The sequence below is a fragment of the Schistocerca gregaria genome, chromosome 7, assembly GCF_023897955.1.
Source record: "Schistocerca gregaria isolate iqSchGreg1 chromosome 7, iqSchGreg1.2, whole genome shotgun sequence".
Classification (NCBI taxonomy): Eukaryota; Metazoa; Arthropoda; class Insecta; order Orthoptera; family Acrididae; genus Schistocerca; species Schistocerca gregaria.
Window position 1 is genome coordinate 526,163,318 of NC_064926.1, and position 14,261 is coordinate 526,177,578.

The 14,261-nt window shown below is 39.8% G+C and overlaps 1 protein-coding gene across 1 annotated transcript in view; it reads right to left on the reverse strand.

Moving 5' to 3' along the window:
• Positions 1 to 13,479, reverse strand: part of LOC126281531 (carbonic anhydrase-related protein 10-like) — a 925,111-nt gene extending 911,632 nt beyond the window's left edge. The window contains exon 1 of the mRNA XM_049980578.1: positions 13,173 to 13,479. Coding sequence (XP_049836535.1) covers positions 13,173 to 13,233 — 61 coding nt within the window. The 5' untranslated portion in view covers positions 13,234 to 13,479. The remainder of the gene's footprint in view (positions 1 to 13,172) is intronic.
• Positions 13,480 to 14,261: the final 782 nt, after the last annotated feature.

A 14,261-nucleotide genomic window follows, 5' to 3' on the forward strand; every position in this document is an offset into this window, starting at 1 on the left:
TTCTGGCGAATGCTGTGACAGTTCCCGTGAAAACGTTGCGGCCTCTTCAGGCTCTCATAATTTTCTGGTCCTGCTGAGCTAATTTCTCATCTTGAACGACCAGGCCTTTGTTGCGTACACTTTCCAGTCGTAACTGAACGCACCTAATTTCTCCTTCATATCTAAATAAAACAAAGAACGCACAACAAAGTTTCATTTTATCCCGTAATAAGAAGTAATAAACAGTTGAGAAAAATTTTTCTTCCCTCGCGCAGCATTTACGTTCAAGAGAAGGTCGTCCTGCCATGGAGCACAAAACTTTTATTCACTCTTTACGCTGCCACGCGACCCGTAAATTTCAAACAACAATAGCCGCTTGGCCCCCGTTACACAGCACGATGTAAGCTAATTGCAAAAATCAGACTGGGTTTACTGCGAAAAATTTATAGTTGTCGTTAGCGGCGGACATAGTGCGCAGCTATTGGTGATGCCACTGCCATATCGAAACGCTGCATAATGAGTGTCGCTTTTAGGCTAAAACACACTCGCCGCGGCCTTCTGTCATACAATTACGATACCGTCTCTGAAAATACATTCAGCCACTTGATCCGTGCGTTGTGCATTATGAAAGAAATCAAACGTATTTTTTTCTGTTGTCGGCTGTATGCTGCGTTAATGAACAAGAAGTAGAACGTCAAAGAATTTCATCTACAGTACTTCACGGACGATGAAAGATACTCTTTGTATCAGATGGAGAGCTCATTATCATTACTGTCTTAAATATCCAGATTTCAACTCTATTAATTTGAGCCTTTAATTTTTTTTATTTACCTTTTCACCTCCTGTAAAAAAGATACTTCTCCTTTTTGTGTGTACTCTTTTCCTCTTCTTTTTTTTCCTTCTTACTACCCTCTGTCTTTCTGGTTGGTATTACGAGCTCAGGCTTACAGCTTTCATCTTTGTTCATAATTGATTTATTTATTCCGCTTCTCATTTCGCTTCCTCTCAATACACATTACTTACTAGAGTAACAACTATAACCTAGTATCTCTGGCGTCCCAGTCTCCAACTTCCATATTCCTAACAAAAGCTATTCTCGATGATTTGTGACTGATTTGATGCTGTCCGCCAAGAATTCTTCTCTTGTGCTAACCTATTCATCTTAGATGAGCACTTGCAACCTACGTCTTGAGTTATTTGCTGGATGTATTCCAATCTATGTCTTACTCTACAGTTTCTTTTTTTGCCCTGTACAATCTGATCTAGTAAATTGGGAGTTATTACCTGATATTTTAACATATGTCCTATTATTCTGTCCTTTCTACTTCTCAGGGTTTCCCCTCTTTCCTCGACGAAGAGAATAAGTATTCTTATGGCTTGGAATAGTTGTTTCTACCTATGCCTGCCGTCAGTAGTACATTTTCGTCTTCTGAATATAAGTATGGCCACCTGATCTTTTTCCTGAAAATATACATATTATGTTATAAAAATGACATTGGCTCTCTGCTGATAAGCTTAAAAGATCTTGCTCGTTCCGTCAGTCGGGCCTCATGGAGAAATTTGTCAGATTTCGCTATACAAACTTAAACTGTGACAAACAACCGTAGATTGTTGGAGACTAGTTACGGTGGCATTCCACACGTAGAATTAAGATTAACACCTGAATAATATTTTAAAGTTTTGTATTCGAAGAGTACATAAATGATTTGTTGCCACTATCTCGAAACATATGCCCCTTACTGAACATTTGGCAGTGTTATGTAGAACACCTTTGTAAGAAATAACTACACTTCCCATGCGCTAGTTACTCAAGTTGTTCTGAGGTGCGAAGGGCTTTTCTCAGGCGTTTCTAACAGGTATCAGTTGGTTGCTACTGCCTATTAAGACTTCCTGTGTGGTTAACTTCGAAATGTGTTAACAAAGAAATCACAGAATGGATGGCTGGGAGCTGTTTCTATTACAGTGTCAGTCACTGACAAATTAGGTCTACAAATGTTATTTCTTATACATTTCAGTTCGTGTTATAATGGACACTGAGAGCTGTTTGAAATATCGTGCCGTTTTAAAGCTAGTACCAGCTCAAGCCGAACTCAGTGAACTTTGATGAATACAGAGTGGTTCCCCATAGGGTGGTAATAAGTTAAATGGTGACTATGTTCTCCCAACGGGAAGAGTGGACGAATCGTACAGTTTACCTTCTCTAACAGGAGGCTTGGAATAGATGTTAGATTCGGCGACCTGAATTAATGCAGTTTTAAACAGGAATATGAGAGTAACAAAGAATTCCGTGGACCGCTGTTAGCCGTGGACAAATGGCGACACGCAGGTCACTGAATAAAACGGAGGTGATTAGCCGGCGGCTGCCAGCGGGGCAGAAGCGTCGTCGCAGCGAACGGAGTCCATCAGCTGTCGACGAATGGTGACGGCACTAGTTACGTCGCAAGTGGCTCCGATAGTTGTCGTCCATTAACAGCTACGTAACGGGCACTAAAGCACAGCAGCGGTGCATGGAACTGCCAAAGGCTGCTAACGCATATGAAAATACCTTTCTTCAAATAATCCGAATAATTTTTGCCAAATGTTGACTCGGATCAGGTGAATTACTCCCGGAGACCAATTTGATACAAATTATTATATGATGCAATGCACACAGAAAAATTAAGAGAAAATAAGGGATAAGGAGTATGTAGAAATCCATTAATATTTACGTACACAGACGTGAAGGTCATACGGAGAAATATTAGGCTATAGCTCAATTCTTTCATCTTGGCGGTTTGCGCATGCCCGCCCAGGCGCGGTAGATTGCTGCGTTGGCAGTTGTACGCGCCAAGAGAAGCAGCGCCATAGTATAGTTCGCAAACACGTATAGGTAGGAGCGCGCAGTTTACGACGTAAAGCCACCACGGACGCATTAACCCTTTCGCTGCTACAGAGACGTGCTCCCCGCATTCCACGATGTACGCGATTTTGTCATCATTGCACTGCTTGCCTGTGCAGATACATGGTGTTTCGACTCCTTTGACACACTTTATCATGCGATTTCACAAAAACTGTTTGGCCCAAAAATTTGATTTGTACACATCTTCTTGACTGATACCTTCCCCCCATAAATGACTTAATTTTGTTTCGATGTTCAATGCAGTTATTGTGCAGCATTAGACGTAGTAAACCATTGCACGAAATTTTGAAGAGTTTGCAGAGGTAAGAGTCAATTGCGTATACTTTCCGTATGGTCGATTTTAGTTGCCACTAGAAATTTCAAAAAATTACATTCATTCGAATAAAACTCATGAAGTAAGACACTTCGATATTGTTTTTAAATAAAGAAAATATTTAGCACCGATCAAGGTATGAATTCAGAACTTTTCGCTTAGCAGCCACACATTTTAACCATTACGCTAATGCAGCTCGTCATTCAATATATCTCCCGGAGGACTTTAAAATATCACGCAAAATACCGAAAACCACTGTTGGTATGATTATGAATTACTCACGTTTCGTCGAAGTACAATAGGAAATAAACAATCACCGCTGTTCTTTATTGCGAAAAAGCGGTTAGTGAGAATGATACAAACACCTTTCCTTGCTATCACCTGAAATAGGAGGCTTACTGCTTGTTTGGTTTAATTAACTAATAGAACATGAAGCAATAGGCATAAAGATTGCTTTTTCCAAACTTTCTATATAAGGAAGGCTGCTATCAAGACATTGCTTTCGTTTAATTACTTTATTTATGACTGAACATTTCTAAAACTGAAAACACTCGTCTGTGCTCTGCACTGCAGTCGAGTTCTAGCAGCGTCATTCTGTGTTCATTGGCTGACTGTGTTTTGTGACGTCAGATGCGCAGAACGAACCTAAACGTGGCCACCGTCATAAATAAAGCACACTTTAGGCCAGGAATAAAGACTGAATAGTCGAAAGAAGGAGAGATGATTAGAGTTGAACCTCCCGTAGTGTATGTGGCGGTATGGCCACGGAGTTTTCAGTTTCTGTACAATTGTGGCGAATAAGGGGTAGATTTTCGTGCGATTTTCAATTGAAGTCGTCGGTTGGGTTGTTACCTACGATATTTCCAAACTACAGCTCTGTCTGATTGTAAATTACAGATTAATTTACAATTTAGATAAAACGAAAATTGTGGGATTTTAGGTCACAAAACGAGGTAAAGCTACGGTGCGGCTTTTCGCCCCATTGGAGATACACATGGATAAAAAGAGATGACGGCATCATATGAACATTTGAAATCACCCTTTGTAACATTGTTGTATTGAAGTCAAAGTGCCGAGCACAATATCCTCCAAGACAGGAGGATTAACAGTGTGACCTGAAATAGTTACTGAGTCTACCTCGTAAAAGCGTTCTTCCTTTATGTCCCAGATTCTTCTTCTTCTTGTTCTTCTTCTTCTGATACTTCTATGCCAAACAGTACGTCCATATTCATATCTGAGCTACGGTCTTCATGTAAGAAGCCAGAATCTGACGCTGAATGATAATCAGCTGGCTGATCTGTTTTCTTCCTCTTTTATCATTGACGTAATGAAATCTACCTGAAATAGTTTTATTTCTAAAGCACTCACATTTCTTTCTTTAGCTCGCCTCTCCTTCTCTATAGCAAGCTTCTATTTTCCCACGCGCATTTTTCTTCCACTCATTCTTCATTGGTTGACGACGTTAGAAGCGTACATATCAATGCTTTGTTAGAGAGCTTCATGTAAATCTTTACTTTCGACAGCAAAATACTACCTTCAGGTGAGATAATCTTAAGCAGAATGTGTTGAATGTCATCTTTTACTGGGGTTGTCACAAAAGAATTGTTGTTACATTGTCGGACCAGTGGGGATTCACCAAAAAAACACTTGCGAGGATTTGCCCCACTTTCCCATTTTCTGACAGATGCGACATTCTTGATTTTCGAGACATATAGCTTCAATTATTTCCACATTAAAGTGAAGAATAGCTGCAATAGTCTCAACGAGTAATTCGTTGTTCCTTATTTTCAAACATGACATTAAACGCACAACATTTGCCATTAGAAAACTTACAAGTAGTACAAAACAGTCTTTGCTCATTTTCTCACGGCTGGAGCGACCTGTCGAGATGAAATTTTATCGAACAATAAATTATTATAACAAAACTCTGCCACCAGGTTGTCAGCTCCTGCTTGGATGACAGTATGCAAAAACTCGGTGCGAATTTTTCACCACACGGGGCCTTACGCCACTTACCCTGTACGACAGAGTACAAACTGGCATGGGGCAGAGAAATAAGCTGTTCTCTTCCAAAGGAACGAGCTCCGTATTCGCTTCTCGCGGTTTGAGGAAATCACAGAAAATTTTAACGTCAGTAGTCAAACGGGCATTGGATTCACCGTCCTGTCAAATATGAATCCAGTGTACTACCACAGCGGCCCCGCGGTCGGGGTTAAGAGGTGGAACACGTATTTCATTCTTGTGGCATGCAACCAGGTTTATACAATGTGACAATGGACCCAGAACACTGACATACATCATGATGATTGAATGCCTGGTGCACACATGTGAGGATAAGCTACGGGTGAAAGAGGCAGAGGAAGATAATATGTAGGGGAAAGCGCCAGACTACTATGATGAGTGATAATACTACTGTTATGAGAAGAAAATCATTTTCCGTGGCATTATACAAGCAGTAGAGATAGTTGAAGCATTTTACCAAGTCCATTGACGAAATTGGACTCCGTGCATCTCAAAGGTAAATTATTTTAGGACATTTATTAAAAAAGGGAACTTTTTAACAAATCTCAGTGCAGATACGTTGAAGTATTATTTTGGTGCAGGGAAAGCACTGAAGGTGAAAGATATTTGGTTTTGATAAATTCCTATGGTTGTACAGAAGAAACGTGCAAAATGTTACCGTTGTATACGTTGCATCAAATTATTTATTTACACATATCAAAGTCTGAAACTCTGGCGTTGGAAACTGCGAATTTGTGAATTGCTGACGCTGTAGTCGAATGTTGTCGGAAGAAAATAAACCTTCCATATTGTCAAATAAACTATTTCTTCAGAGAAGTAAGAAAGAATTGGATTCATTTCAAAAAGAAATCCGGGATCCTACGAAAGTGCAAAATATTTTAAGTTAACGTAAAGGATGTGAAAATTACCGAACTATCAGTTTAATAAGTCACGGCTGCAAAGTACTAACGCGAATTCTTTACAGACGAATGGGAAAACTGATAGAAGCCGACCTCGGGGAAGATCAGTTTGGATTCCGTAGAAATATGGGAACACGTGAGGCAATACTGACCCTACGACTTATTTTAGAAGCTAGATTAAGAAAAGTGAAAACTACGTTTCTAGCATTTGTAGACTTAGAGAAAGCTTTTGACAATGTTGACTGGAATACTGTCTTTCAAATTCTGCACGTGGCAGGTGTAAAATACAGGGAGCGAAAGGTTATTTACAATTTGTACAGAAACCAGATGGCAGTTATGAGAGTCGAGGGACATAAAAGGGAAGCAGTGGTTGGGAAGGGAGTGAGACAGGGCTGTAGCCTATCCCCGATGTTGTTCAATCTGCATATTCAGCTAACAGTGAAGGAAACAAAAGAAAAATTAGGAGTAGGTATTAAAATCCATGGAGAAGAAATAAAAGCTTTAAGGTTCGCCGATGACATTGTAATTCTTTCAGAGACAGCAAAGGACATGGAAGAGTAGTTGAACGGAATGGACAGTGTCTTGAAAGGAGGCTATAAGATGGACATCAACAAAAGCAAAACGAGAATAATGGAATGTAGTCGAATTAAGTCGGGTTATACTGAGGGAATTAGATTGGGAAATGAGACACTTAAAGTAGTGAAGGAGTTTTGCTATTTGGGGAGCAAAATAATTGATGATGCTCGAAGTAGAGAGGATATAAAATGTAGACTGGCAATGACAAGGAAAGCGTTTCTGAACAAGAGAAATTTGTTAACATCAAATATAGATTTAAGTGTCAGGAAGTCGTTTCTGAAAGTATTTGTATGGAGTGTAGCCATGTATGGAAGTGAAACATGGACGATAAATAGTTTGGACAAGAAGAGAATAGAAGCTTTCGAAATGTGGTGCTACAGAAGAATGCTGAAGATTATATGGGTAGATCACATAACTAATGAGGAGGTATTGAATAGAATTGGGGTGAAGAGGAACTTGTGGCACAACGTGACTAGAAGCAGGGATCGGTTTGTAGGACATGTTATGAGACATCGATGGATCACCAATTTAGTATTGGAGGGCATCGTGGAGGGTAATAACAGTAGGGGGAGACCAAGAGATGAATACACTAATCAGATTCAGAAGGATGTATGTTGCAGCACGTACTGGGAGATGAAGAAGCTTGCACAGGATAGAATAGTATGGAGAGCTGCAACAAACCAGTCTCAGGACTCAAGACCACAACAACAACAACAACAACAACAACAACAACAACGTGATGTAAAACCAAGACGCATATTGATCATTACTTATACTACAGGTGAAGAACATTGCAGAGAAATTCTCAGTTAAAGTGACGAAGATAGAACGAAGCTGAAGCGTGTAAAGAACGGGAAGTACAGACTAAAGTGTATATTTTAAATGTAGTTTCTAGTTAGCACGTCTTTCCGTCGTAATGCGGAATGGTGTTTCGCTTTGTTTCACAACCGGAATGCGCACCTCCGAGGACGTGCTTAATTAAGAGCATGCGTGTTCCGCGTGTTCTCCTCGCCATCGGCCGCGCCCTTCCCCTCCACGACTGGGAGAGTTTCAGTACCGGTATCGTTGGAGAAGGGTGGAAAGAAGCAGTCCGGAGGAAGAAAAGAAGCTGTCCAAGAAGTTGAGACGACGCTGCCAGGCATAAGGTCTTAGCACATGATGGCTGTCAATCTTATGAAGTATACCAATGGCTGAAGTTTTATTCGCGAAACGGGCTTCGTATCTTTTAAGGGTGTAGCCCAAATTTCAGAAGAAGTGCTTTAATACAAATACTCTAATGGAGGCAAAGTCTGAATAAAGACGAGAGAGTTTTTAGTTCAAGAATAAAGTGTCGATGAGAGCTTCTATCAGCTCCTGTAGTAATGATATTTCTTTCATTAGCATTACAATAACTGTGGTGTATTTTGGGTGGTATTGTTAAGGACATTGCTGAAATAAAGTTTAATGTGAAGTGGTTTTGTTTCAGATTGATTGGGAGCATGCCTAAATGTTTTAAGTGTAAATCGAATTGGCAAGATGCCCTAAGACTTCCAGGTTTTCAGACGCAGAATTTGTTTTTCACTCGCCATTTACAGAACAGCAACTACTCAAGAAAGAACATGAGTCTTAGAAAATTTAATTTTGAGATTGATCAGGGAAATGAAAAAGTCACGAAGCTAAATTGCAATAAGCAAAATTGCAGCTAATATACGAAACATAATCTAGATGAAAGAAGTACACAGTCACGTAGCTGCTAGTTTGAGGAGAAACATTTACTGCTTACTAGACATATTTAAAAGATGCGTCTAGAAGGCTACAAGCTAAACTAAACAAAAATTTCAAAATTAGAAAAGAAAATCTGTTTCGTTTAGGAAAATAGAAATTAGCACAGTTAATAAGTAATTTGAGACAGAATCAATTACAGGAAGCAGAATATGACGCTGTAGAATTAACAGGCGTACTGAGATCTCAATACAAAAAAGTTAATGGTCTGGAGAAAAGTTTTAAGAGAATGGCGAACTGATCAAAAAGTACTACAGAACAGGTGGTTAAGCTGCTGTACTAAACAAATCACTGTCTATTTGCCATATTCTGTATATTCTGGAAGAGAATAGAGACAAGACTTTTATGGAAGTAGGAATAGGATGATGACTTAAACTGTCATCAGTAAATCATGATTCAGTTAAGGAAGATAGGGAAATGAAATGTGGACCAAAAACCAAAACAAATAAAATGAAACATTTGACTTGAAGCTGCCACTTGCATTCCAACAAAGACAGGGTAAGCCACACTGTAATTTGACTAAAGTCGTCCTATAATTAATGACTTCGCACTCTGCACAAGTAATAAGTAAATTAAAACATTCGAAACATCTCACATATATCATAGACTAGAACCAGATGACGTAGTCTCTATTTTGGCTATGACAAAGTTAATTTTGTAAGTCTACTGAAGTTCTGGACGGTGTTTAGCTTTCTAAGCGAATTTTCCAGTCCAGTAAAAGATGTAGTGAATTTACAGAAAAGCATGTCTGTATGTATTACATTGTGTGTGTGATCATCACGATATATTTTCAAATCTATATTTCAGTTGCTACTTGAGGTTATGAAAGCTAGAGTCAGTTAAATGGAAACACATAAATAGTAGTTTAAGTACTATCAATATCTTACTTTATGAAGTCATGGATGAACTGAGAGGCATCCTAGAGGTAGATAATGGTGATAATTATCATGTTTAAATTAATTTCAATTTAAGTAATGCCTGCCTGAGTCTAGATGATACGTATTGCTTTAGTTGGACGGAAATTAAATAAACTACGAGGTAGATTACTGTAACTGAGTAAGTGATACAATATGGATACGTTTTTTTTAAATATCGTTTTTAACTGATTACTTCAAGCAGTAAGGCGTAATTAAATCCTCATGCGTTCTCTGAATGGAATGGGAGAACATGAAAATATACAATTATTGAAGGCAAGTTAAATATATACAGCGACCAGTAATTAGAGTAGAGTTCTTATCTTTCAAGGGCAAAATGGTACCTCCTGCATTATCCGACTAATATAAGCGAAACATCACCATATGACGATAGCCTGATTCTATCAACCATTGAACGAAGATAATTCGTTGAAATATTTATCTGCTTGGTACTGATAGAAAGTACAGAATTTAAACGTTTGTGCCGATTGAAATACGAATAAAATGTCAGTAGTGGTTAGAATAACAGACTTAGAGGTATCTCTTTCTATGAACAAACACAACCATTTCACAAACGTCCTAGCATAAACAGACTCTTAATGAGTATTGTAATTTGAAATTTGTGCTTCACCCTTTGGGTTACGTCTGTAAATGCTGTTCGTAGGGACCTCATTAATTAGTTACCCAACCACGTCTGTATTGTATCCAATACAGACGTTACGACGTGAAAGATCTCATTCAGACATTTCAAATATTTTGTCATGTAAAGATATGCGGTAGAGGCTCACAAGTACACAGCCCAATATTCTTTATCATTCCATAACTTCACTGCGATTCAGATGAAGTTATCAAAGACGATAACTTTTCACTCACTGTGAAACGTTTCTACTGCTATCAGACAGTTAGCTTACCTAAATAATATACTGGTTTAAAATATCTCTTCTTCCACGCTTTATTCTGAAGAAGCATCACGGTAGTGTAGATCCTTCTTTCTGCTGGTATTTACTTACAACTATTACTATTAACGTTAATGTGAGACAGATTTCCAGTAATCAGTTTTATCGAAGTATACAAACATGTCCCGATAGTTTTCAGTCCTTCGATACGATTATATTTGTGCCCAAATCTCTGTACGTGTTTCAACATGTACCTACATTTATACATACTGTCAAGCTGAGGGGATACTCCAACATACTACTCAGTGTGCTACAAAAATATCAGTGTCATATATATGTTGTACTTCGCTAATTTCTGTTTTAGGAGGAAGTTGGCTAATTTATTTGCTTATTGGAGGATCTAAATTACATTGTTATTTAAGTATCTGAATTTTCACCCGCAGAAACTAGTAGTTTTCATGCTGCACTTTGGTTCTTTTTTGGACACTAACGTTATTTTTCTTAAAGTGAAAACTGAATATATTGCTCTTTTCCAAAGATTCTTCCAGTTCCATTCAAGGGAAACTAGTTTTTAAGGAAGTACTACCTATTATCTTCACTATTGACACACTTTATCTGGTTTATCGACAGTGGTGTTATAGAGTAGATTGAAGTAAAATGGCAGGTCAGGCGACTATAGTACAAAAAACTGACGGCATCTGATTGACCGTTGCGGGGCACCCATGAGCAGATCACTATAGCCGATGGTGGCATCGGATAAATTTTAATATTTTCTTTCCACAGCCTCAGCGTGTTTTGAGAATGAAAACATGGTCCAAGTAGGCTGTATTGTGCTCATTACCTGCGGAAATCGACAATTTGAACGGTGAACCATTTTCAAGAAGTCTATTAAGTTTCACGTTTCAGTTTACATTTTCACATATGCGCAGAATATGCTGTATACCTGTCCACATCTACCAGCGATGTATCAGATTGTAAAATGAAGCACGGAGCTTAAAATATGTGCTTGAATAATATCCATGGTTGAAACTGGCCAATTGCGCCGATAACGAACAGAGCGCAGCCAACTTGGACCACGTTTTTAAGGTAGAACGCATTTTTCTCTGTGAAGTCATTAACAGTAAGGTCTTTGTGTTTAGTGGTATTACTTGTTGCAACGAGCTAATTCTGTAATTGAACTGAGCACGGCTCTTAATTGAATTGCACTGACGAGAAAAAGCTAGTGAGTGATTCATTGAACAAATTTTACAATATTCATACGCTGATGAGCTGTACATTACCGAGCGTCCAGTATGCCGACAGGTCGTGCAGAGTAAATCAGTGCCCTTTCTCTCTATAATGCCTGTCGATAATTACAGCTAGAACAAGCAACTACGTTGATGACATGCGATGTCTTTATGGTTGTCAACTTCCCTAATACACATCAACTGACAAATAGCAATAATAGGCGTGTATTGCCAGACAGTAGTTTCAAAACCTCATTAAATGTAGAACTAACAACAGTCTAATTCCATATTTAATTTCATGTTTATTGTTTTATCTCTTAGGCAAATGCACCACTGACTACATCAACATTGAAGAAATATTGTATAACTTATTTCTCAACTCTTATCTGTAACGGAGAGCGACAAATGTGTATTTTATCCCATATTGAGCATTATCGGCTTTCTGGAAAATCTGACAACTGTATCATACTAAGAGGCAATAGAATCGCGGCGTAACGTTGGCTTAAGAATTTTGAGTCCGAACCAATGCTATAGGTCGTCAATAGACGCGAGAAAGAACGCAATAAAACTGCTCTTCAAAAGAATGTCAATTGATTGAATAATAGTTCATTGCATGTTAGTAAGATTATTAACTCAATTGCAGTAATACTAACACGACGAAAGTGATAACAAAGTAATTATTACTAGGTTACCTTATTGTGCTGAGAAGTTTACTTTATTGCCGTATTACTAGGAGTGACCTATTTGGATGTGTCAACGAGGAAGAAACCGGTGAAATAATCAGAAGATACGGGGTTAGAAAATTCGTCCCGAATATAGCCAGGAAAAAATGAGGCGCAATTTTTTTTTTTAATGTACGTACATTAGGTGACACGAAGAAACAGTACTGTATGGCAGGATTGGGGAAGGGCCCGACAAAGGGAAGATAGAAAATTGAATGACGATTGTATATTGAAAGAACGTAAACTAAAAATTTGAATGAAAAGGAAAATTATAGGTGAGAAATTCGTAAGAATTTTTTGTTCGAATTCAGTCATAGTTTACATGTTTTTTGATACATATTAAACATGCCAGTGTGTAGGTTATCACACCTGAATATTCTTCAGGACCAACGAAGACTGTTGAGTAACGAATTCTGAAATATATGAACGGGTCGTATTACTCTTCCAGCGGTAAATTACTGATGTAAATAAATGGTTTCGATTATTTTTCATGGTGAGGGGATTTCTTCATTTTCTGCATACAGATAGTTTGCATTTAGGTTACAGAAAAATGTTAATCTTTTAATTACTGGAATTTCCTTTGGGGTCTAGACAACTGGAACAATTTGGAAGTACGAAAAGGAAATCGTGTTTTCGCAGTCAAAATGCCGTAGTGCTCTTTATTTTTTTTTTTTTAAAAAAAAGAATAAACATCAGTAATAAAAGGAAATTCATCATGAGTCCGCCTGCACTTCATCAAGCTTCCTGAGGGCCACGAATTTATCACGCATATATTGTCAGTGTAAATACGCTCGAAATATCATGATAGGTTGAGCTGAGACTCTTAAGCTTTCCTGTCCATTGAGTATCCGAAATATGGGCTGACGGATACTTCCCAGCCGCTACGTTTCTCAGAAATACTCAAACTTCGGCAAGGAGAAGTGCGCAGGTGAGGGAAGAACGCAAAGCCCTGGTACCCGACTTACCGTGAGCGCAAACCAGCAGCAGGAGCGCCGCGAGCGGTGCACACGCCGCGCACCAGCCCATGCCGACCTAGCAGCGGCCGGTCGCCGTCATCCAGCCAGCGGCGACACGCGACTCGCTGCCGGGGGCGGCGTCGGCGTCGGGGGCGGCGTCGGGGGCGGCGTCGACGTCGCGGCGGACCGGCGGCGGCGGATCACCCCGCGCTACTGCCGCGCGCCGTTCCGACGCGGAGGCGCCCGCGATGCCAGCGCTCGCTGCGGCGCGCCGCCGAAGCACACGCCTGTGCTCGGAGGACGGTGGGCGCGCGTCACGGCTCGTATCACAGCCGGCGATGTCGCAGGCACCAGCAGCAAGCGGCGCAAAACGTGGCTGTTGCAGGGAGGACCGTGCTCGAGTCCACTGCCTGCCGCTGGGTGCTCCAAGCTACTGCCGTTTGGCGAAATAATGGAAACGATAAGTATCATCCATGCTAAGCAGTTATTTCGTCGTGCTTTTTGTACTATTTTTGTGCCTCGATGTCTGTCATACTACAGTGGCCATTAAATTGCTCCAAGAAGGAGACAAGCAAGAAACATCAAAATTTAATGAAGGGTACTACGTAAATAATGAGGGTACATACATAATCATGATTTCCGCTCCACCGCACAAATGTGAGGGTATATAAAGAGTACGTAAGAACAAGAGTACTCATTCGGAACTCAGATTTCAATGGTAATGTTCATGAGATCATCTAGTTACGCCTAGTGTAAATGGAAAGAAAACTCCATTGGCACATGTCAAATTCGAAAGCGGTATGATAGTGAGCTATCGATACAGGTTTTATGATTCAGCAATATAATAGCTCGCGTCGTTCGGGATCCTGAAACAACCATACTGGCTCAACTATCTCCAATGTGAGGAGGATCGTACACAACCCCCAAATAAATGGCTCCGAGCACTACGGGACTTAACATCTGAGGTCATCAGTTCCCTAGAACTTAGAACTACTTAAACCGAACCAACCTAAAGACATCAAACACATCCATACCCGAGGTAGGATTTGAACCAGCGACCGTGGCGGTCGTGCGGTTCCAGACTGAAGCGCCTAGAAC